General features: G+C 39.6%; 1 protein-coding gene across 3 annotated transcripts in view; it reads right to left on the bottom strand.

Moving 5' to 3' along the window:
- Positions 1 to 26,425, bottom strand: part of OCA2 (OCA2 melanosomal transmembrane protein) — a 336,400-nt gene that overhangs the window by 155,157 nt on the left and 154,818 nt on the right. For all 3 annotated transcript variants that reach the window (XM_074965665.1, XM_074965648.1, XM_074965656.1), the window contains 5 exons: positions 21,150 to 21,221; positions 18,360 to 18,425; positions 16,290 to 16,346; positions 14,885 to 15,009; positions 7,012 to 7,150 (listed from right to left, as the gene is read on the bottom strand). In XM_074965665.1, the coding sequence (XP_074821766.1) occupies positions 7,012 to 7,150; positions 14,885 to 15,009; positions 16,290 to 16,346; positions 18,360 to 18,425; positions 21,150 to 21,221 (459 nt within the window). The remainder of the gene's footprint in view (positions 1 to 7,011; positions 7,151 to 14,884; positions 15,010 to 16,289; positions 16,347 to 18,359; positions 18,426 to 21,149; positions 21,222 to 26,425) is intronic.

Raw genomic sequence — 26,425 nt, forward strand, 5'->3', positions numbered from 1 at the left:
AAGTCATAGCATTCGAAAACATTTTTGAGTTTTATTTGTTTGTAACCATTTCAGTCTTTATCCCTTATACTTGATTTCACTTAAAACCTACGTCATTGTAATTAAATAAACTTGTTTTACTTTTAATCTAAGTGCTGTGTTTGAATTGAAGTGACCGTTTACTTCAGTTACACTGATAAACTGAGCATTTTGCCTCTTTAGAGGAGCAAACCAACCTTATTATTCCTCTGAATGTTTCAGGAAAGGGCTGGACATTGCAGGGCACATGTTTTGGGAAAATTGGGACTGGGGGTATATTAAGGTCATTTCACCAGGTATAATCAAAGCTAATGGAAACCAGGGAGTAACTGTGTTGCTACAGGAGGCAAACTGCTGATGTCAGAGTGCTAGATGAGGGTTGCACAGCATACAGACAGAGAATGCATGCTTGTTGCTGACTGTGAGCAGTCCAGGCTCCCACAGGGGAGCTCCAGCAACAGAGCATTTAAAGCACTTGGGATTACAGGGCAAGTGATAACAACCCTTCATTGGTCTGGATTTCACCTCAGAACACAACATAGGGGTAATGCATTGTTGCACTGCCCCTGGAGCAACCCAAGGAGGGGATTGTGACATAGGGAGTCACAATCTCCCACTAAATCCCTGTGCTGCTCTGTGGAGGGAATATGGTGCACTAAGGGTTTACTCGTTGCAACCCAAGATGGTAACATAGCTGCACCAATGGAGGCAAAAGGGGGTAGTTTCAAGGCTCCACCCACTCTCCATCACCTCCCCATCCCTGTGCATGGGAAGGGGATGTAGCACCCCTACGGAGCCTGCATCCTCTACCAGTCACATACCTCGCACATCACATCCCCTTACTCCCCTGCACTTCTATATAGCCAGGGCCATGATTCAGCCCTATATAGACCACTTACTCAACTAAATAATTATATTGGGCATACAAGTCAGTGAAAAATTATCTTCTAACATTTTTATTATTTTTATCTCTGAACACAATTTAAATGGTTAATGTGTCTACTGAACACTGCAAAGGTTCCATGAATTTTCATAAAGATTATTCTCGCACAATTGGCTCAAATAGCTTTGACTTGCACAAAGGAGACTAGAAATAATTTTCATCTAGGAGGTTTCAGTGTGTCAGGCAAATGCTATGTGGTGCTGCAAATATCCTTTACTTGGGGCCTCACTGATTCTGCGAAATATCCCAACCTTCCCAGATGGAAAAGGCATCCTTAAGGCTTTGTTTTAGGGAGATTACAGCCTACAGGTTCTATTGTCTGAGACTCCAAAACTGAAAGCAGATGGGCATCTGTTCTTGTATTTAAGCACAAATTTCTACAAGTGTTTCTATTTCGTACTGAAATACAGGAACACACTATTTTCCTGAAATAATATATCACTATCTTCATGTTATCCGGCATGTTTTCTTCTGACTGCTTACGGAGGTGTGAAATTTACTTCTTTGCACATAAAATTTTCTGAGAACAAGTCTGCAGTTTTAAGGCAGAGAGAGAAAATTACACTTAAATATGACAATCCAGGACTTAAGCCTTGGACCAGTGCCAAAACATATCTTTTGAATGACCAAGAGCAGAAATAATTGCAAGATATCATTGAAAATGTACAGTTTGTTTTTTTCCTTACAAAAGGAGCAACCAAATACTGTACTTTCACTGAGAATGGCCTTTATTTTATATTTCAAGAGCAACAAGAAACAACCAAAATAAAAAGTCTCCATGGCCATGCCCAAGAGGCCGTGATTAAACTAGTGTCATCTAACACATTTTAAACTAGTGTCATCTAACACTAGTGTGACCCTGTTTAACATCTTTAATAGACCTAAGATTGTATTAGCTGGTTGTAGTCATTTTCAAAGTTATCAACCATGTCTACACATTTAACTCTGTCTACAAAATATGTGCACTAACACAGTTTGATAGCTACATGGACTGCAGAAGGTAACATTCATTTTCTGTTGCTAGCGATTCACATGACATTGGACCTAAAACACACAATTCTGAATACCATCTTACCTTCCTTTGTTTCCCTCTTTGTAACTGGTACTTCCATCCTGGTCTGATTTTAACAGTCACTAACTCAATAGCTGTTAGTGTTCGAAGAACCAGTGCCATCTGCCATATGACAGCATGGAATCCCCTCTTTCTAATAGTGTTAACAATTAATCTCTATGTGACCATAGATTTTGGAAAAAATATTGGCTACTAAAACAGGCTTGACTTGAACTGGAAAATGTAAGTTAATAACCAGAATAATATGATGTTAAAGTCTTGGTGTCAAATATTTTCGCTGTGTCATTGAATATTAACATAAAACCACTTCAAAGCCTAAAAAGAAAGCTGTTGCTTCTGGCTCTGCTTTGGATCTCTCTCCCATCTAACTCCAAGAGACTGAATTCGACACTGTTCCTAGCATCACAAGAAGTCCCTGTTCCCATGTGCAAGGGGAGAGACAATGACTGAACGTATTTAGGTGAAGACAATATTTAAATTAGACAATGATGAAGATCCATAGCTTCTCCTGAACGTGAGAGAAGAAATAGCTTATGACATCAGCACTAAGCAGCCTGGCATTCACACAATCGCTCAGATTTTTCTGAGAAGAAACCACTGCAAAGGTGCAAATAAGGGAAAGATCCTAAATTTTGTAAAGCAATGGGAAGTTTTATAGAACTATTATACAATAACTCTGCAAAAACATTCCTCTTAATTAGGTGGCCACCTTAATTTATGGTCCACTATTTTACCATCTGTATGGCTTGAAATACTTTTATAGTCTAATACAAAGCTTCAGTCATAAATGCTGCAGGTTTACAAGTAAGTTTTATTCATAGACCGCAGATGCTAACTTTATCATAACCTATAACCAACTAATAATGCATCACAGTAAATATCTTTTGAATCCAAAGAATGAAAGTTTTGTGATGACCCTACACCTATACATTTTGTATAATAAAGTTATGCATCGTTATGAAAGTTCTATCTTCTCAAATACTACTACAGTGATGAGTACACCATATGAACTGAGACAAACAAATGAAATAAAAATGAACTGAGTTTTTTCAAAGTATTAAAAATGTCCTGTTTTCTAGAACTAATTTAATAATGTTATCCTGGTTTTGGTCACAAAACAAGAAAGATATATGGCCACAATAAGGGATCTTGTCATATATTTAATAGATTGATAAACTCATTAGGAGATGCTGAGAATTTTTGTTGCCCAACCTTTCCTTAAAGCCTCTCTCTGTTTCCTGTTTGCGTCCTCCACTCTCACATATACATAGGATCCGACCCTCTATTCCCTTGCTCCTTGTGTAGTCATTCACACCTGTGCAGAGTGAGTACAAAATGCTACCAGATCAGAATTCTAGTGTTATATGCCCACTTTGAAATGGCTGCACAAGGCGCCAGGCAATGGATTCTCAGCCCTACGGAAGGGGAAATTTTTTGTGCTGGATCCCCTCCCTTCCATTCTTTTCCACTTTAATTCCCTCTCCTGTTAACAGCATGCATCAAAGAAGCAAGTTAGTGCGCAGCAAGCTGACGTGTAAATCTACAGCACTCCAGCGTGCCACTTACTAACTCTCTCTGTGAACCCTGCTGCTGAGCACTAACAGGTCCCCAGTGCACACTGACCTACAGCAGTATGGAAAGCACCCTAGGGAACCATTAGTGCCCAGCAGAAGGGTCCACACGGACAGTTAGTGCAAGGCACGCTGGAGTGCCTTGCACTGCACCCTGCTGTGTACTAACTCTTCATACAGATATGCCCTTACTGGCATAGCCAGGAATCTAACTCACAAGTTTCTGGCCCTATGTTTAATCTATTAAACAGCTCTGCTTCCTGCTAAATCCACAAACTTTAAGCTACAAACACATGTGGTCCTGGTGCAGCAAAGCACTTAGACATGTAATTTTAAGAATGTGAGCAGCTCCACTGAAATCAACCCCAGTTCAGAAAGAGCCTGTATTTTTACAGTCTCAGTGGCATGGAGGATTCTGAGAGTTTCTCACTTTCGTGTACCATTTGCACATATATAAAATAAAAACTTAGCCATAAACATCTCAGAGGTTTCCTAACCGATCTCCGTATGAGAGAAAAAAGTAATTATTGCAAAGCTGTAATATTGTTACTGTTTAGACAGTAACAACAATATGTTGGGGGTACTTGTGTAAGCTCTCCATAAGACTGGACAATAGAGGCATTAATCATTCTCTCAGAAGTGACTCAAAAGGAAATGCAAAACTGGTAGATAAAGAAATTTCATTGAAAATATCAAGGAACTCTCTACAGTGACAACACTGAGTCCATGCTACTGATGACAGAAGAAGGAGGGGCTGTTTGGAAAATATAGAAATAAAATATTAATTTTAAAAGTTTCAGTAACATTACATGAAAGTGGCTTAAATTACTATGGGGATTTTTTATATTAAAATACTTATTAAAAGATAACACATTTACTTGGTACAAATATAGTATACAAGTTCTAAACTTTTTAGGCAGATTCTTGGGCTTGATCCTATAAACCTGACTCACATAAGTAATTATGACTGCTGAGAGACTACAAAAAGGGATAAGAATTACTCCCATAAGGCTTTGCAGGATTGCCCTCATTAATTTACCCTAAGTCTTAATTTCACAAATATGATATAGATTTAAAAACAATCCAAAAAGTTAAACTGTTTGAATAGTTTTTCAATATTTTTGTTTAAGCTGGAGTCATAAATGCAGAATTTGCTAAGATATCACACACAGTAGGCATTTAGAAACCCGGGTCTTCCTAAAATTATCAAAATACTATCCAAAAAAAATACATTATTGTCCTTGAATTTGGTTGCTTAAATATTTTCCTCATTTATAATGTTAAACTTTTATCGACTTTCTGAATATTTGAGAAAATGCAGTTCATGACAGATAGAAATTACTCTCATTTATAGTAGATGGCCTGAATAGTTGCACATGTGCAAATGTGTAGTTTAACTACTAAAGTCACCACCCAATGAATACCAGGAACATTACAGGCCGAAGTTGTTAATGACTAGACTGTGATTTTCTACTAATACATTTCAGATGTTTTTGAAGATAAACTTCATCTATTAAACACTATAGCTTTGAAAGATGTTTCTCAAAATGTACACTGTTATCCTCCTTAAGAACAATCCAGTTAATTAGAACAGACCTTATAGCTATAGCAACATTGACATAATTGATAATTAAGAGCTATACACAACCAATTTAAAGTTAGAGCTTTATATAACAATTCCCTCTCTATTCTGCAATGTTTATTTTGACACTATAAGCAGTATACTATGTGATATTTCTTTATTTAAGTTTGCAAAGTTATTCTGGATTTATAAGGTTTGGCCACAGCAAAGAGTATCATGTACACATTTTTAGAGGTTTTTGTTACCAAATAAACTATGGGCTAGAGAGTGCCACTTACTGTAGGCAGAACCACTCCATCCCTGAGGGAGCTCTGGAAGGGATAGTTCCTTTCATATTGTTTAGAATCCCTCTCTGAGCTCCCCATTACTCTGGCCCTGTGATGATGTAGGAGTCCGCCTGGGTGTGGTGGTTGTTAATGACATTCACAGTGTCTGCATCCAGCGATATGGCTCTACACTACTCTATGGAGGGCTTGGGTAAGTCATGGGGGCTAGCCTAGAACCATATCCCATGGATGCAGACACTATGAATGTCATTAACAACCAATCCACCCACGCAGACGCCTGCATCATCACAGGGCTAGGGCCAATGGGGGCCTCAGCCACTGAAGAGAAGACCCTTCTCCTGTTGCTTCAAAACACCAAGTTCCTCAGAGAGAGAGAGAGAGAGAGAGAGAGCATGCTGAGGATATACCTGTCTCCCCACTTCCCAAAAGACTGTAGTAATCAGAGTGAGCAGAGAGGTAATCTCTCCCCCTCCCAAGAGAAAGGAGAGAGAGTTGGAAAAGAGCATGATGAGGGGGGCTAAGGAGCTGTGACTCCCCACTTACAAAACAAATGTGGGAGGACAGTGGGACTCCTCTTTCTCAACAAAGGGAGATATAATGGGAGATATAGAAGAACCACATAACTCTCAGCTCTTCCAAGAATCTAAAAGCCTGAGAGCAGGGGCCCTACACATCCTCAAAGGAAGGAAGAGGCATCTGCAGCCAAGGGGAGGCTGTGAATAAAGAAGTTGAAGATCAAATGCCTGGAGCTCCTACTGTGCAGTACACCATAGATCATATTACTTTTCTCATTGACCTCACTTAGCCAGCAAAATGAACCACATATTCTGAATACTGGAGCTTCGGGTTGGAAGTTAAAACCTCTCAAGCCATTGTACTCTGGGTAGGGGCTAGCAGCAAGCTGAGTCCTAAGCTGGGGGGGGTGGGGAGTCACCTGTTCTCTGTGTCTTCAATAAAAGTATACAATAATTGGCCACACCTGAGGCTTGCAATTCTGTGCCAGATCCTACAGTAGGCAAAGCAGTCTTATAGTTTGCATTATCCAACAGCAGCGCTGACTGAAATATAGTAAAGCTTCTTTTGTGAAAAGTTTCAAAAATTTCAAAATCACTTTTGTTCTATAGGGTATTTGTTTGTTTGTTTACTTGAAATTTGGGGGGGAAACCTTCACTGAAAACCCAAGCAATTTTCTCACCTGCCTCTGCCCTTTTTTTCCCTTCCTTCCTTTTTCCATTTTGCCCCTGAAAAAGGGGATGGGGTAAAAAATACCCCCAAAATGGCAGGTGAGTTCCTTTTTGGATTACATCAAAAATGTGGAGGGGACAAAATTGTTTCTGAAATAAGGCCATTGTTCGACACATTTCTGGTTTGAAAAAATTCACCCAGCTCTACCCAACAGCACTAACGATAAAATAGCAGAAGAGAATAGGTGCATTTTGTTTCCTTATATGTATGTTTGTGGGAGGAAAAGGTCTAAACTACTGAATAAACCCATATCTGCATGTATTTTTAGTAACACAATGGATTACAATACATACCGCCTTCCTCACTTCCTGTTTTGAAACAATAATCACATTTGGTGGATCCCCGACAGCTGTGGCAGCCCCTCCAATATTTGTGAAAATTACTTCTGCAATCAGGACATGTCTAGGATCAAGGTTAAGTACCTCGCATAACCTGCGGTATACATAAGAAAATGAAATCAGCTCCTTAACCTTTGATTAAATTGCCTCAAACCTTAAATGATTTATAAAACTTAGCACTTGTGTCAAACTCCAAACTGTTGAACAAAGGTTAAAACTTGGCCTTTCATAATTAATACTTATATTTTACAATATTCTGCAATGGCTACTGCATTCAAAATACATATTTTAAAAACAATATTAAAAGTAGCAAATCATTACAACAGTTGAATTATAGTTAAAGTTACATGAGCCTTCCCATTTTAACAACCCTTCCCCATGCTATATAACTTTCTAACACATTTAACTTTCAGGCTAGAATTTGCCAAGTGTGGTCTCTGCCCATAACTATTTTTTTTTAAGGTTGAGCAGGAGCATTTCAGCAATTTTTTAGTACAAGGAGAGTAGAAAATACACTTTCTGCATGCATGCGTGCATTTTTTTAACTTCACTAGCAGCAGAACAGCTGATTATAGATATTAAGCAATTTGTAAAGAAATCGCTGTCAGTGAGGAGTATCTCAGAACATAAGAATGAGTTTATCAAGCTATGGTCCATTAAAATCATGCTGTGCGTACACAGTACATTTTGCACAGTCTGTTCACTAAAGGCCTTATTCAGGAAAGCCCTTAAACACGTGCATGACTTTAAGCATGTGCTAAGCCATTTTGTGCTTAAAGTTAAGCATATGTCTAAGTGCATAACTGAACAGAGATGGACTTGCATGTGCTTAAATGCTTTCCTGCGTCAAAGTCTTAGGCCCCAATTCAGCAAAGCACTTAGGTACAACTTAATGTTAAGCACATCCTTAAGCCTCACAGGGTACAGCATCACCACATCTGGGAGGTGTGATTCCCAGCACAGGTGGACAGACTCATGCCAGCTCAGCTTGAGGTAATACTCTAAAAACAACAAGGTGGACTTTGTGGCACTGGTGCCATGTCAGGTTAGCCACTCAAGTCCACCCAATCCTATGGGTTTAAGCTTGAGCAGCAAGCCTGAGCCACCATCTTTACTGCAACATCCATGCTGTTATTTTTAGAATTCTAACTCAAGCTGAGCTACCACAAATCTGTTCACCTGAGCTCAGAATCACACCTCCCAAATTCACTGTAGACATACCTTTGATTTCAAAGGCATTTAAGCACATGCTTACATGATTTGCTGAATAGGGATGGATTTAAGCATGTGTTTAAAGCTGTTTCTGTTTAAGTGAATCTCAGATTTTAAGATCATACTCATCTAGTCTGATCTCCTGAATATACAAGCACAGAATTTTAACAAGTGACTGTGCCCATAAACTACAGTATCTTTTTTTAGAAAGACCTCCTATTTTGATGCAAAGAGTTCAAATGACAGAAAATGGATCACGTGAGATAAGTTGTTCCAGCGGTGAATTAGAGGAAGAGAGGAAGGATGGTCCAGTGGTTATGGTGCTAGCCTGGGACTTTGGAGACCAGGTTCAGTTCCTGCTCTACCTCAGGCATCCCATGTGACCATGGGCAAGTAACAATCTCTCTGTGCCTCTGTTCCCCATCTTTAAAATAGGGATAATAGTACTTCCCTCCCCGTAAGCAATCTAAGTGCCTAAGAGATACAGAATTAACCTTAGTGTTAAAAATTTGTGTCTGGGTGACACCAGAGGGCCCTGTGACCCAAGGGGATTCAGATTGCTTGAGCTCTGATGCACCCATGGGGTATCCCCAAACATCATCGCCTAACCCACCGCCCCTCCAACCTCAAGGAATATTGGGCCTGACTACTGAAACCCACAAGATGCCCTCTAGCTCTGCATCGTCCTCTCCAAATCCACAAAGACAGAGGAAATCTGGCTCACGCACTTGTACAGACAAAATGGTGTCTGAGCTCGAACACAGCTGGTGGCTGCACTACAACACGTGGCTGCAGATACCGTTGAAATTAAATCTACAGTTTCCACCCTACAGGTCAACATGACTGAGATTCAGAGTGCATGCTCTATCCAGCTTGATGGGAGAAGCTGAACACAGAACTTCTGAAGTGGAAGATGATTTCAAAGAACTACTAATTACAGGTTCTGAAGAACTGTAATGATATCAAGACTATTAAGACCAAGCTAATTGATCTGGAAAGCCACTCACAATGATGTAACATCAAGATTGTGGGTATCCCTGAGGGAATTGAGAAAGGTAAATCCTCTGAATTTGTCCCTAAACTGCCACGTTGTTGGATCTGCCAGTAGATTTTTGTTTTGATATAGAGTGAGCACACCGGGCCCTTGCCCCCAGGCCAGCTCCAGAAGATTGGCCTAGACCATTGATTGTGAAGTTCTAGAAGTTAACCACTAGGGAGCTTATACTGAAGAAATCCAGATAAAAAAAGGAGATGTTATGGGGAGAACCAGCAATTAAAATACTGCTCTTTCAAGATTATGCCCATGATGTGGTTGCAGTGAGGGTAGCTGTTAACAAAGTGAAACAATTGGCTAGGCGGATGTCCTTGAAGTATATTATTAAATACCTGGCAACACTCCATATTAAGAATGGCAAGAAGATAGTATTATTCAGTTCCCCTCAGAAGGCAGAAAAATATCTCAAAAAATCTACAGACTCCTCCATCACAAGAAGGGACATGTATGCCAGGATCTGATCTCATGGAATTTATGTATTGCTCTCTCAGATCTGATATGGCTGTTCCAAACAAGTTGATGGGTGCTACTTGATACTGATATGTTAGTTCCTTTTATTTTTTTCTCTCTCTCATTGAGGTTGAAGAGTTAAAGGGTTATCATCAGTTTACTTCCACTGGCCCCCGCTTCCTCCCCCAGCCTCCCACGCCCAGTTCAGCTCCCCAGGCCCCACTGCCTCTCTCTCCATTGCCCCAGCTGATTCCCTGAGCTCTTCTGCACATCCCAGGCAGGCTAGTCCAGACACATACAAGTAGGTAACTGCAGCTGCCAGCAAGGAAGAAATGAGACTCAGCAGGTTTCCCCGCACCCTATCAGGCGGGGGATCTGCACTGCCAGCCCAGTCTTACTTCCCTGCTCTGGGCACCACTTGGCGGGGCTCCCTGCGGGTGCCTTTCCCAGGCACATCCCTTCAGCCGTGCTCAGCCCAGTGGAAATCTGGGGGTCATGTGACCCCTTGTGCCCCCCACACACACATCGCCTGTGCTTTAAAGCCTTCATCAGAGGCTGTATCATCTCTTAGATCATCTTCAAAACAAAATGGAGAGAACACAGAGTTTATACTGTGGTGAAGGAAATTAAGGGCTCCACGGTACACTATGCTTCCTGCCTCCTCCCCAGAAACTCAGAATCTTCATTAATCTAAAATATGAAATCAACAAACTTCTGTCCCAACAGGCTGAGTTTGCCTTATTCTGTCTGAAGCAAAGCTACTGGGAATCTGTTGAGAGAGATGGCAAGCTGCTGCATGCAGACTTAAGGAAAAGACTAACAGAAATACGACTGCTGTTATTCACAATAGTAGTAACAAATTATATACAGTACATTCCAATATTAATAAACAATGTCAACAGTTTTATTCAAAAATATTTTTAGCTCAAGAGCGAATCAGTAAAGATGCCCTAGATAACAGTTTTATTGGATTGTCTCTGCCACCGCTCTCTGATTCGCAGAAGGAACTATTAGATGCTCCTCTAGAAATCATGGAACTGGCTCAGGCTATAAAAGAAATGAAGGTTGGAAAGACTCCTGGTGCAGATCAGATCTCGACTGAATTTCACAAAAAGTTCTCTGAAACTTTAATACCTATATTTTTGAATATGTTCAGCGAGGCCAAGAAAGAGCAACCTCTCCTGCCTACTGGAAGAGAAGCTGCAGTTTCAGTTATTCCTAAACCTGGGGAAGACCTTGAACTATGTAGTAATTACAGGCCAGTTTCTTTAACCAATTGTGACACTCAGATTTTAGCTAAAGTTTACACATAAATCAGGTGTGTTTCCTTCATAATAGACCTGGCTCAGATAATTTGCATCAACTGATTGATATTATTGCTGCTTTGAGAGAGTCTGAGGAACCCTTAGCTGTCATTTCTTCAAATGCCAAAAAGGCTTTTGACCGCATAGCCTGCGACTATCTTTTGCATGTGTTAGCAAAATTTGGGTTTGATAAAGAATGTATTGCTTGGATTAAGATTTTATACTCTAACCCAACTTTTAGGGTAGTTACTAATAGTATTATTTCCACCCCATTTCCATTTCAGCGAGGTATGAGGCAAGGCTGCCCCCTTTCACTTCTTCTGTTTGATTTAGCTCTAGAAACTTTGACTGTTGCCATCAGAGTAAATCAACATATTCATGGTATCATGGTGGTCCAAACCAAGCACAAAATTACTCTCTATGTGAATGCCGTATTTATATCTAAGCCCAAGGCTACCATTCCTAACCTACTAACCACTATTAATAAAGTTGAACTCCTCTCAGGATATAAAATTAATTGGGGGTAAATCAGAAATCTTAGGAATTAACCAATATGCCCACAAAGGCCTTTTCTCAAATTGGGACTTTCAATGGCACTTCTTTTACATGAAATATTTAGGAATACTGATTCCCAAAGATATTCAGGACATCCAATAACTAAGCGATCAGTTTGCAGACACCTAGAAGATAATAAAATGATAAGTAACAGACAGCATGGATTTGTCAAGAACAAATCGTGTCAAACCAACTTATTAGTTTTCTTTGACAGGGTAACAAGCCTTGTAGAGAGGGGGGAAGCAGTAGATGTGGTATATCTTGATTTTAGTAAGGCTTTTGATACTGTCTCATGAACAAACTAGGGAAATACAACCTAGATGTAGCTACTATAAGGTGGGTGCATAACTTGTTGGAAAACCATTCCCAGAGAGTAGTTATGAGTGTTCACAGTCAGGCTACAAGGACAGATCGAGTGGGGTCCCACAGGGATCAGTTCTGGGTCCAGTTCTGTTCAATATCTTCATCAATTACTTAATGACATAAACAACACACTTATGAAGTTTGCACACGATACCAAGATGAAAGGGGTTGAAAGTGCTTTTGAGGATAGGATTAAAATTCAAAATGATCTGGACAAACTGGAGAAATTGTATAAAGTAAATGGGATGAAATTAATTAAGGACAAATGCAAAGTACTCCACACAGGAAGAAACAATCATTCAAAATGGGAAATGACTGCCTAGGAAGAAGTACTGCAGAAAAGGATCTGGGGGGTAATAGTGGATCACAAGCTAAATATGAGTGAACAGTGTAACACTGTTGCAAAAAAAAGCAAACATCATTCTGTGATGTATTAGCAGGAGTGTTGTAAGCAAGACATGAGAAGTAATTCTTCTGCTCTATTCTGCGCTGATTAGGCCTCAACTGGAGTATTGTGTCCAGCTCTGCATGCCACACTTCAAGGACAAACTGGAAAAAGTCCAAAGGAGAGCAAAAAAAACGATTAAAGGGCTAAAACCCATGACCTATGAGGGGAAGATTAAAAAAATTGGGTTTATTTAGTCTGGAGAAGAGAAGACTGAGAGGGGACAAGATAACCATTTTCAAGTACATAAAAGGTTGTTACGAGGAGTGGGGAGAAAAATTGTTCTCCTTAACCTCTGAGGATAGGACAAGAAGCAGTGGGTTTAAATTGCAGCAAGGGAGGTTTAGGTTGGACATGAGGAAAAACTTCCGAGCTGTCAGGCTGGTTAAGCACTGGAATAAATTACCTAGGGAGGTTGTGTGATCTCCATCATTGGAGACTGTTAAGAGCAGGTTAGATAAACACCTTTCAGGGATGGTTTAGACAATACTTAGTCCTGCCATGAGGGCAGGGGGCTGGACTAGAGGACCTCTTGAGGTCCCTTCCAGTCCTATGATTCTATAATTCATTGAAATGCAGTTGCACAAGTCATTCCTTGACTTCTGAGTGTATAGCTGTACAACTTTAGTGCTCCTTTACTGTTTTTTCTTGATGGGGCATAGATAAACTTTGCAAAAAGAATGCTTACTGTAGTCTATAAAAGCGAAGCTGTGAGGGATCATTAAGAAATGTTTACCTGAACTGTAGGATTAAACCGTTACAGTTCACTTATCCAAGATTTTCAATTTCCCATATAAACAGACAATTTTGTAAAACATTGCAAATCAAAGTGTCTTGACATTCAAAATATGTTTTAAAATAAGTTATAGCTAAAGAAGGTTATTTATTGAATTATTTCTAAAAACAATTTACCGCAAAATGTGACAAGAACAGATCAGATTTTATGCCTCACTGATAAAAGTCTGAATCCTTATTGTCATGGAATCAGTAGACTTTTCTGTTAGCTTCATCTCCATGGTAATAACAGTGTAAAATAGCACTTGGAAATTATAGGTAAGGACTAAGGAGAACAACCACGGGATAAAAAGAATGACCCGTAGCATGAGATTTTCAGAAATATACACATACATAATAACCTTATATTTTTAGAATAACCATTAGAGTAGAAATTATTGTGATTTTTCTAGTTTAGAAGTACAACTGACAGTAATTCAAATAAAAGATTCTCATATGCTGATGTTACAATTTTATAACACTGGATATAGGATTAGTATAAAACAAAATAAATGCTACTGGAGTATTACACGTAAACAATGGTTCAGAACGTGTAGACTTTTAGGATTTCAATCCATTACCAATTCCATTTTATTTAATTCCAAATATTCTGCAACATAAGTGGAGAAGCTTGTTTAACCATCTCATTTTTACCTACTGTAAGTGATAAAAATACTGTTTGAGTAAAAGGGATATGATGTTTAAAATATAATCATACAGCAAACAAATGGAGCTTTCATTCACCAGCTGTTTCCCAACCTGTAATAAATTCCACTTGCAAAACAGACCTTTTCTGCTGTAAACTACATTTTAATGGGCCGCACAGCTTCATACAATTCTATACACTTGAATACGATAAGGACTGCAAGTGTTACATCACCTGATGCCATATTTTATACCATCTTCCCCACCCCAGTTTTGTTTTTTTTAAAACTAAACTGGATTAACTGGATTTACTAGGTTGAATGTAGGTTAAATTCAGGCCAAAGAGTGATTTATAATCACATGGACTAAATGTAATTACAAATCACATGCAGTTTCCAGAAAGCTACTGTAACTAAAGTTGCTGTTTTAATAAACAAATTATGATTAATCTAGAAATATGAAATTAATCTGGGATTGTATCCACTTCATGGAGATCAAGAAGGATAGAATTCAGAGTCTTCTATTCCAAAAAGGTTTCTTCAGTACAGAATAATTGCCAGTAGTATTAGCAGGGATTATAATTTCTTTAAATCATCCATTAGGAGGCAAAATTGTACATAAACAGTAGTCTGGACATGAAGGAACAGAGGTTTAGGGTTTGGATTGTTTTTTTCAAAAATTCCAGCACCCCTGTTTGCAAGAGCAATTTGAGCCCAGAATTAATGTGCAATTTGCAATTACATTTCAAATGTGGGCACAACTCAGAGTACTTGCATCTGTACCTACTTAATTGCAGAGATAGCTAAATCTATAAGTACCTGGACTTGTGCTCACAACTGACACATGAAGATATGGAAGCTGAACTCTTTAAAAGTTGTAACTCTAGATACTAATTACAGCCAGAGCATTTGGGGTTGTAAGTTCCATTCAAACTGCTGAACAAACATCTCAAATATGATTTTGACACACACCAACTAGCAATTGGTAGCTATAACGAACTAACGCCAAAGGCAAAACATAAAATACCTTATGGTTACTGGAGTAAAGAGAAGCATTGTGGTAACGTTGTCCAAAAATGCAGAAAGAATTGCAGCAATAAGACACAGAATGATAATCATGGCCCACACTCTGCCTCTAGACAGTCGGTAAGCCTAATAAAACCAAACAAATAGCAATGGCGTAAAGACATGGAACATATCAGCTTCATTTTCAGAAATGACCAGTGAACAACTTTATAAAAGATGGTGCAACGATGTCTGGGGAACATTTGTTATACTAGGAGTCCGGTGGCACCTTAAAGGCTAACAGATGTATTTGGGCATAAGCTTTCGTGGGTAAAAAACCCACTTCCTCAGATGCATGGAGTGAAATTTTTGTGGTTACAGACTAACACGGCTACCCCCTGATATTTGTTATACTAGTCACCTCTTTAGGGTCTGCCATCCAAGGATTTCAGTATGCTTTTCAAACATTAATTAATTTAGCTACAAACTACTCTAGGGAGGTAGGAAAATATTTCTGTTTTACAGATGAGGAAATAGGTACAGAAAGAGTAAGTGATTTGCTAAAGGTAACACAGGGAATCTGTGGCAGAACCAGGAAGAGAATCCAGGTTTCCTGTTTTCTCTTGCTTTAACTTCAAATCCTGCATTCCTGCTTTAATATTCATATGGAAATTCACTCCCTTGAATACAATCTAAGTAAACAAGCTTTACACAGGAAACTATGTATGGGATGACTGACTACTGAATTTATTCTCCCAACCCATGGGCTGTGCACCCCATGCTCCCATTCTGTTCACATAGAATAACAGCTGAGTCTTTGGTTCAACCCCTACACAAAGGTCTGTGGCCGTTAATCATATATAAACATAAACTCAATGGCCCAACTCCACCTCCTCTCTTCTGTCCTCTGGACTGGACACGGACGACTATGCATGTAGCCCAGCTCCGTTGCACACAGTCGATAGGAAGTCAATGGGACTTAGGGTGATCGGATAGCAAGTGTGAAAAATTGGGACAAGGGATGGGAGGTAACAGGTGCCTATATAAGACAAAGCCCCAAATATAGTGACTGTCCCTATAAAATCAGGACATCTGTTCACCCTAATGGGGCTACTCACATGCTTAAAATTATGCATGTGCTTAAGCACCCTACTGAATCAGGGTCTGTGGCCTTAACTTATAAAAATATCATTTCTTGAAATGCTTCCTCAACACTTAGCTCCTTAAAAAATTATAAATTGACCACTATACTTTGTAGTATGACAAATGTAAATTGTCCTTACATAAATGTTTTTAAATGTAGCATTTAGTCTAATAGTTTTGACTAAACAGCAGTTTCATTAGTTCAATAAATATGTAAGAGTGCTGCAGTAATATAAATACAGTACTGTAAAGAATTTAAATGCAAGATGTCACAATAAACCTACCTTTACTGCACAATAATCAAAAAATCCAGTTTCTGAAAATATGGCCACTAAAAGCATCTACAGAAAAAGAAAGAAAGAAGGATGGAATTATTTATATAAAAAAGTGAATGGTTTGGTTTGTTGCTTTAACCAGGAGTCCTGCATCTCTGCCACAATTTTGGTCCTGTTTTTGGAGAGGACATCAGCCATAAATCAGGGTGCCACGCATCAGAAGTCAGATTTCTATTACTGGCATTTATGGTAAAATTTACATCTGTGCAGTAGGGCCGTGGTCCTATTCAGAATGACAGGGGTGCATAGACCTTGTGCAAGCCCCCCTAGAGGTGTGAATTTCACTCCTAATTACTTGGTAGGCACCACACGTTACAAATATCTCTGCCCTTCTCGCTAATCAAAAGTGATCATTAGTTTACAATTGTTTTCTTCAGCAATGCTCTATAGAGTCTAGAAGACATCACCTCCCTAAGATTATTTAAATTTTTCCATATTTCTGGGAGATTGCCTGGTCCCCCAGTCTTTTTGGATGCAGGAAGTCATTAAAATTCATAGATTGCAACAGATGTAGATGGCACTGGATTTTGTCTATTTATGATACCTTAGCATATTTCAGTCACAAAGGGACAACATAGATTAATAGGAGTAGAGGGGGACAAATAATTGATATATTATTATAGTCTAGCCAGGTATATGCTTTTGTCCAATTGCTCATTCAGGCTCACAACAGAACACTGATTAGGACAAAGGAAATCACTTTCTCTAGTCAAATATGTTTGAGGAAGGTTTAGTGTAAATAAAATAAACAAGTGGAATGAGAGTGATAACGCTTTCCAAAGTTTGTCTCTTTCACCAACAGAAGTTGGTCCAATTAAATGTATTACCCATCTTGTCTTAGTGATAACACTTGGCACGTATGCAGGCTTTTTCACTTATAGATCTCAAAAATCCTTTCAATGGGAGGTGTATTATCACTAGAGATGGGCAAAAAAAAATGGATTAATAGTTTATTTGCCCCAAAATGCAGTTTTGGTTGATCCAAAAATATTTGTGACTTTCTCACAAAGACATAAATGTTTTTCAGGGGCAGAAGTGGTGGCTCCTGCTGCTCTCCTTATAACTTTTAGCACAATGGTTATGGCTCTGAGAGACCAAGGTTCAAATCCTCCCAAGCTATAGGGTCATTCTCACTCTCTTTCCTTGGCCCAATGACTATTCATTGTCATTAATAATACAGAGAATAGTCACTGGGCCAGGGAAAGTGAGTGAGAATAATTCTATAGACTGGTGGTTAGAACACTTACCTATAATGAGGGAGACCCAAGTTTAAGTTCTATGTATATTTAATTATTTATACAAAGTAGAACAGCTGAAATAAGAGATTGAGAGAGCCACACATCTGAATATCCCATAGCCCAGTGGCTAGGGTGTTCTCCTGCAATGTGGAACACCCAATTTCAAAACCCTATTCACATCAGGCAGAGAGGGGAATTGAACCTGTGTCTCCAAAATCCAAGGTAAGCACCCTAAACTCTGGGCTAATGGATATTAGGAGAACTCCTCCTCCAGCTCTTGTCCTTTAAAATGCTCATTCTGAGGACAAATTCACCAATATTTTTGTGCAATTTTCCTATTCATTTTGGATCAAATCATTTTTTTTTCAATTTTTCAGAGCTGCCAGCAAACCAAAAAATGCCGTGAAGAAGAACTCTGATCTTCTTCTGACCTGAAGAAGAGTTCTGTGCAAGCTCAAAAGTTTGTCTCTCGCACCAACAGAAGTTGGTCCAATAAAAGAAATGTTATTCCACCTTGACTCAGCAAATCAAAAAATCAGTTATTTATACAGTTTTCGTTATCACTCCATTTTATGAGGGGAAGAAACAGAGACCAACATTTTCCAAAGTGCCTCATTTTCTCCAAGTTTTTGAGCGCCTCCAGTTTTTAAACACTCAAAAGAAGCCAAATTTTCAACATAGCAACTCTCAGTTAAAAGGATGTTAACAAATAAAAAGAAATGGCTAGACATTGACAACAATTATTCCAGCACTTTTAGAGCAAAAGTTACATTTTAATTACCATTCCAAACAACAGCGCCAGAGTTTCATAATCAATCCACTCCACCACTTTGACCATGCTTGGTCTCTGCAAATCAAACAATAAAATTATCAGTTAATCCTATGGATCACCTAACTAGTCATTAGTTATGGAACTGCAAATTCCACTTAATTAGTGCACTATTTAAATAAGCTGTGATAGAAATTAAATAGTGTTTCTCCAATGTACCCAAAGGGCGTTCTTTTCTATTACCTCTGGAAAATGCTGACAGTCTGAATGGCTCATTATCTAGCACCTACATTTGGTTTTTAGTTTGTTTCTCTTGTACAGAAATAAATGAAAACTGGTTTATAGACTTCACTTTACTTTCTGCTAACAGAATAGGACAATTCAGCTTCACCTGTGGACAAATTGGGAGGGAATTCAGAGAAAAGTAGTCACAAGGATATGTGCAAAGAGTGAAAGAACTACTAAGTCATATACGGTACTTTTGCTAATTGTCAGTTAAGGAGCCTGGGAGAAGATAAAAATATTTGAAAGGAGTAAACACCACTGAGGGAGTGTTATCATCTATGGTGTCCCCAAGGCAGTATAATCAGTAGATATGTTTGTTTAGGCTCCATGGGAAACCTAATATAGCTGAACATGACAAAAATGTGAGGGATAAAGATATCAGTTTTCGGACAGAGCCAAGGAGCTCTGGTATACTTTACGACATTAATTTTTTTCCCAGGTGAGGGTATTGTGATCTCTTCTTGCTATTTTGAAAAAAAACAGCTTTATGATTTTAAGGGATTTATTACAAACTAATTAAAGCAAACTTGAAATTAAGTAAACCTCTAACTAAAACTATTACATCTTTTACTAAACTATTTAAGGATTGAACAGCTCAATTGTCAAATTAAAATTATAATTGGAATTGAACTAATAAATCAAGAAATTGAGAATAATGGAATGGAATCAAGAACTGACCAGATCATAGAATGAAAACAGTTAAGACTTAAATCATGGAGTTAATATAACACGTGATCTATTCTTGTACAAACTTAAGGTGTCATAGTCTGCTTTTAAGCTCCTGAACCAGTTACCAGACTTCTTTAAAGTTGCCACTTACTGAATGACTTCCACCTTGTCTTTCTACAGTTAACTCTTTCCTCACCTAATCTCCCTCTCTCTGATACAAAGTGATCAACAACCCATAATTTCCATTTTGGGGGCAGATACTCTTTTATAACCCAATGGGACATGAAGCAATTAAGTTAGGATTTACTTCAGATTTAGAATAAGCACGCGCTATTTCTTTGGCATACACATACACGCTCTCTTGTTCATACTTTTGAAATGTTTGGAGAAAAAGCATCCTTGCCAGGCAGATTAAAAAGGGGAACAAAACTGAAAAACATTACTTAGGCCATGTCTACACTACAGACCTTAGAGCGGCACAGCTGTACCACTGCAGCTGCACCACTGGAAGGTCTTCCGTGTAGCCGTTCTATGCCAACGAGCAGTGGTAGCTATGTCGTGGAAGAGCGTCTCCAGATGACATAGTGTTATCCACACCGGCACTTTTGTAGGTGAAACTTATCTCAGTCAGGAGGTGTTTTTTCCACAGCCCTGTCCGACAAAAGTTTTACTGACAAAACTGCTAGTGTAGACATAGCCTTAGAGGAAAAAAATTGATTCTTTAGCTTGCTGATCTTTGGAGCATCAGCATCAAGACTGCAGAACAGGGACCAGGTGATGTCATCTCTGGTCTCAGTATCTTTCATTAGCTGGTGGGCTTCCTTGGGCACTTGGCTGGTCAGATGTTGTTGTCATGGTCTCCTCCTTTCTGGAAGGAGGAGGAGAGGCAGCCCTTCTTGGTGTTGTGATGGCCCAGGAAGAATCACACCTTCTTTGGGGCACCTAGACCTTTAAGTGATTCTACTTTGCTCCATTCAACATCACCACCCTGGAGAGCTTCCAAGCCAATCAGATGTTACAAGCTTCATAGCCCAATAATATGGTCCAATCAGAGTTAAGGGATAGGCAGGTTGACCTTTTTTTTATCTGGGAAGCACTAACTCTTAGTGGCAATATACGTCACTGAACTACAGGAACAGATCCTTCCAAGAATATGAAAAACATGGAATCAGTAGGAGATGACTCCACAGATGCAGTTACAGGACCCCCTCCTCTGGGGGGATACAGATGGCCAAACTCCTCTAATCTTCTGTATATTCTGGATGAGTTCAGTAACCTAATGGCCTATATGGTCTCTTACATTACTCATATTTCCAGTCAAACCTTCATTCTCTCAGTACTTTTGAAGATATAAGGGATTATTACTGGTAAAAAATGGGGAACTATGGGATTTGCATAGACTGATGGAGTAAAAGATTATCCCTTAGCAAAAGTGCTAGCTCCAGCACTATTAATAAAGACCTTACATAAACTAGAAAAATTAAGAGTTTGAAGAACCTAAGAAAACTGAAGGTTAAACTAGGCCTCACCTAGGTCCATTTACATCACACAGTATTAGAGTAAATCTGAATTAAGATGAAAATGATTGCATTCAAGTTCCTACAAAATCAGAATATCATACCATTATGTTGGCCTTGCTCTCTTTTTTCCCATCTGGAGCCAAGACTGCATTTCTCTTTCATGGCCCCAAGAACAGGAATTCACAGAGTACACAAATACTGTTCTTGCAGCATTTTAAGTCCCATAAAGGCTGCTGCACCATGGGACCATTTTCACAGGGATAAGTATGTGGGGATTTATGATACAATACACAGTAATAAACTGAATACTTGAAATGTTGCAACTTACCTCACCAACCACAGCTAATGCAGCTAGAGCTGCCAAGGAGCCCAACATTGCCGCTAGGGTTCTGTGAACAATCTGTAACAAAAGACAAGACGTTACTGAAGACTATTTTAAATCTGTTTAGGCCTCCTCTACACCTAAAAAATATGTCAACCTAGCTACGTCACACTGGAATGGGTTACCTAGGGAGGTGGTGGAATCTCCATCCTTAGAGGTTTTTAAGGCTCGGCTTGACAAAGCCCTGGCTGGGATGATTTAGTTGGGGTTGGTCCTGCTTTGACCAGGGGACTGGACTAGATGAGCTTCTGAGTTCTCTTCCAACCCTAATCTTCTATGCTTCTATGATTCATGGGTGTGAAAAATTCACAGCCCTGATAGACAGGGTTAAGCCAATATAAGCTCTGGTACAGACATCGCTAGGTCAACAGAAGAATTATTTCATCAATCCTAGCCTCTTGACAGGATGGATTTATTATAGCAACAGAAAACCCCTTCTGTCATTGTAGCAAGGGTCTACACTACAGCAGAACAGCTGTGGCGCCACAGCTGTGCCACTGTCACACTTGTAGTGTAGACATAGCCTTATTTTGAAAGCAAATAAAACACCCTTGACTTCTTTCTGCTTTTGCAACTTACTACCCCATTCCCATCTCATTCTCCACTATAACTGACAGGAGGAGGACAATTCCATTTCACTGCGATGTTTGACATTTGTTTTGCAGTGGAACAAAAACATAGCTGACTGTGGATGGGTGGTATTGTCCTGGGATGTGAGAGACCCAGGTTAAAGTCCCTGTTCTGCCTGATTCGGAGCAGAGTTTTTCACTCCAAATCAGGAACTCAAACCTAGGTTTCCTACCTCTTAGGCCAGGATCCTAACCACCGAGCTATACACACAGACACACACATTCACTCTCATCCAAAAACTTTCCCAACAGAAGTTTCATGGAAACATCTGCATCTCTACAAACTACTCCAGCTTCAGCAAAACAGCATATTTCGGTGAAAACATTCCAACCAACTCTATTCTCCACTCCTTAGCTCCTTGAATGAGTCATATATAACAGCTGGCCTATCTTCCCCTCTAATTGCCCACTGGATCTCCTCCAAATCATTTTGCTATCTTCACTTTTTTGAATCTGCTTTCAGCAGTGTGTACATAGATCTCTGCCTGGCACAGCCTCAGGGGCTCTTCTCCATCCTCATTATCTTTGAATTTTCTGTAAATCCCTGTTCCAGGACCCTCTCTCTCTCTTTCCTGCCTTTGCTTCTGAAGCTCTGCACCCTGCTGGTTTTCTTTTTACCTCTCAGGTCACTCTTTCAGCATCTTCTCTGGTAGTTACTTCTCCTTCCCTCTCTGGCAATGTCCTAAAGGCTCTGTCCTAAATCCTCTCTTCACTTCTCTTCCCTCTACTCCTTACACCATCTGTTCAGATAGTTTCAGTTATCATATCCTCCTTTCAGTTCCTATGGCAAAGGGCAGGTTCATGCACCGGTTATCTCCTGTAATAGTTACTGCAACCTCCTTTATTCTGGTCTTCCCGTTTCATTGCTCCCAAGATAGCAGAACCGGGGGAGGAAGGTGGTGGGCATAGCATTCCCACAATAGAAGTATTGTGGGGGAAGATCTATGTTTCCACCACTGCAGGTTATTCTTCAGCAAGTTCAAGCTCAAGCTATGCTCCATTGCTGCTGGGCGGAGGTGAGAGCAGGACCCAGAGGGGCTGGAGTAGCTGCTATGGCACCCAGGAGCAAGCCAAGGAACAGAGTGACCAGGCCAAGCCTCACTAGCTCCCCTTGCTCCACATGTAGGTAAACTACCCCTACTGTCGTCCTATCCCTGATACCCAACTGTCCCGAGGGGCTGAATGTGAGTGGAGGTGCAGGGCCACATGGGGATGGGGAAGCTGAGTGGGAGAGCAGGACCACATGGGGCTGGGGGGTGCAGGACCACTTGGGGACAGGGCAGATGTACCTGACTGAACGGGAGAGGCTAGGGGTCATTCAGGGTCTACATGGGGCAGGTTCCCCAACTCCCTAACAATCCCTGCCTCTCCCGCCCCCCCCTCGAAAAAAAACCTGTTCCATACTTCTCCCACCCCTAGCCAACAACCCTCCAAGTTCACACCCAGGCTCCTTCCTAGCAATTACTTCCCTCTTCCTCAGCTCCTCCATTATTCCTGGTAAACCCCAAGCCTTTGCACTGCTTCTGAGGGGTGCGGGAAATACAGTTATGTAATGTAGTTTAAATGAATTATTACTCAAAGTTCTGTATTAATATGCCTAGTAAGAAATCTATTTGTCAAAAAACATTTCCTGAATCTTGTTTGATGTCTGTATTGTTACAGGCATACTGTTCACAGCTATTTTGAAATAAATTACCAAAATAACTGAAACTGGTGTGATTATATTGTGTTATTTTGATAAATAAAATATGCAGAATTTTGCAGAATTTTAAAATAGTGTGCAGAATTTTTAAATTTTTGGCACAGATTTCCCCTAGGAGTAATTTAGGTTTCACTGTGCACCTTTGCCTCCCTATTCAAATTGTGCTTCCACTGCCTCTGCATTGCCCTCTAGTCTGTCTGAAACCAGTAGCCAAAAGCATTTTCCTTGCCCACTGCTTAGACCATGTCACTCCCCTTCACTGGCCTTCTGTAACAGTAGTCTTCAATACCCATCGTATAGACTTTCAGATGACTATCAAACACACATGGCCCACCATGTCTTAGGCTTTGAGAATGTTATCCCGTTTTGACTTGATTGACTAGACTGATTATTCTGAAATTCAGGACCCTGAGGATGTTCTGGTAGGGAAGTAGAAATTGATGATAGGGTTTGGTGTTTTCTTTGATTCAGCCTTGTTTATTTATAAGGCATATACAAAATCCTGCTTCTCCAAGTGCAGGAAGAACAAACAATAGTGGATAACTTCTTTGCTTACAGCCCCAAGCCTCTTTAGCCAGCATCTAACCCAGAAGCCCTCTCTCTTTAGCTTCTTCCAGGGTCATACACTGTGCTTGTCCAGGCTGTCCCTCTGTCTCACCCAGCTTTCCTTCTCCTCTTTCTTTCTCACACACACTCATGCACACACAGTTCCATTATTCAGAGCCCCAACCCCTGCATTTTAAAATCCTTGGGTTACATGATTTAGCCTTTACTCAGTGTTTCTATGTGCCTGGCTTTGGGTGCTGCTGTCTTGTTTCAGCTACCTAAGTACAATAGCTTCTTTATATTTATTCTGAATGGAAGGCAGAAGCCACAGCCACACCTGACCCATAACAATGTTTAGTCCAATCCATAACAAATACAATATTTTGAAATACATTGCATTTTCAAAGCATCTTTCATCCAGGGTTTTCAAAGCACTTTTACAGACTTTAGGCCTGTTAACAGTGTTATTATATTATTATAAACTGTATCCAATTTACAGATAAACAGCCACAGATCTGCTAAGTGCCATGTCCAAAATCTCAAAATAGATCAGTTGCAGAGCTGAAAAATAGGACCCCAGTGTCTTCTTTGGAGCACTAGACAACAACTCCACAAATGCTCTTGTAATAATGCAATAAGATTACATTAGGAAAACACTCATTGAAAGAAATAGTCACCATGTGTCTAATGATTTTATTGCACTGATTAAATATTTAAAGGGGAAATATTAAAATAAAATATGTCCTAATAAAAGGTGTGGGTTTTTTTACTCCCAAAGCTGGTTGACAATCATTTAATCTACAATGTCTAGAATGCTGTGAATAATTAAGAAAGGGATAGATAACAGGACAGAAAATATCATGTTGCCTCTATATAAATCCATCCACATCTTGAATACTGTGTGCAGATGTGGTTGCCCCATCTCAAAAAAACATATATTGAAACTGGAAAAGGTTCAGAAAAGGGCAACAAAAATGAGTAGGGGTATGGAACGGCTTCCGTAAGAGGAGAGATTAATAAGACTGAGACTTTTCAGCTTGGAAAAGAGATGGCTAAGGGGAGATATGATTGAGGTCTATAAAATCATGACCGGTGTAGAGAAAGTAGGTAAGGAAGTGCTGTTTACTACTTCTCATAACACAAGAACTAGGGGTCACCAAATGAAATTAATAGGCAGCAGGTTTAAAACAAATAAAAAAGTATTTCTTCACACAATGCATAGTCAACCTGTGGAACTCCTTGCCAGAGGATGTTGTGAAGACCATGACCATAACAGGGTTCAAAAAAGAACTAGATAAATTCATGGAGGATAGGTCCATCCAGGGCTATTTGCCAGGATGGGCAGGAATGGTGTCCCTAGCCTCTGTTTGCCAGAAGCTGGGAATGAGTGACAGAAGATGGATCACTTGATGATTACCTGTTCTCTTCATTCCCTCTGGGGCACCTTGCACTGGCCACTATTGGAAGACAGGATACTGGGCTAGATGGACCTTTGGTCTGACCCAGTAAGGCCATTCTTATGTTCTTATGAAAACTTGTTTCACAGATTGAATAATTTTTGATCATCAAAGAGAAATTTATTTTCAACGAAAAGCATATGACAAAGGTTTAATGTACTTGACTGCATTTATCACTATCATAGTGAAAAATTAGATGGAAGTCAAAATTATTTCTACGGGAAAATAATACTGATAAGAAAAAAATCTCATTTCCTACTAATTTCATTAGAAAGGTTCTGCTGAGAAAAGAGTAATAGAGTGCCCTTCTCTTTGTTTATAGTATAAGAGAAAGAAGAAAAGGAAATGTTTAGTTTCTAATTTTTAATTTGATTTGAAACTTTTTTATGTTTTAACACTGCCAGCACTGCACACAGCTAACAATATATTCATTGAATAGAAAAAATCATATACAATTGATTACATTTAAGAATGAAAATAAAAATCTCTTTCGCTGATTCACATTGGATTTTCTACAGGCGCACGCCTAGACTCTGACCCTTCAGGATGATGCTGTGGAAGCATTACACATGTTTAGGGCCTTTCTGACTCTGTGAGGTTTGGCAGTTGGATGAAGCGATTTGATCTTACAGTTCAGGCTCAGCTGAAGGTTCCAAAGCAGTGTTGTCAGTCAAGAGAGAAGTTAGGCTCATTAATAGAGTTCAGGGGCAAATCACTCTAGTCTTCAGCTGTCCACTAGCCAGTGCCCTATTCCTCATCAAGGCATCGCCCCCATGGTTCAACAGCCCAGACTGGACATTTAATATGGATAAACACTTTAGAGTAAATAGTTTCAATGCAACGAAGAAGCCATGCTGCACACTCCCTCCCAACAAGCAGGAACTTCTA

Source organism: Natator depressus, chromosome 1 (assembly GCF_965152275.1).
Source record: "Natator depressus isolate rNatDep1 chromosome 1, rNatDep2.hap1, whole genome shotgun sequence".
Taxonomy (NCBI): domain Eukaryota; kingdom Metazoa; phylum Chordata; order Testudines; family Cheloniidae; genus Natator; species Natator depressus.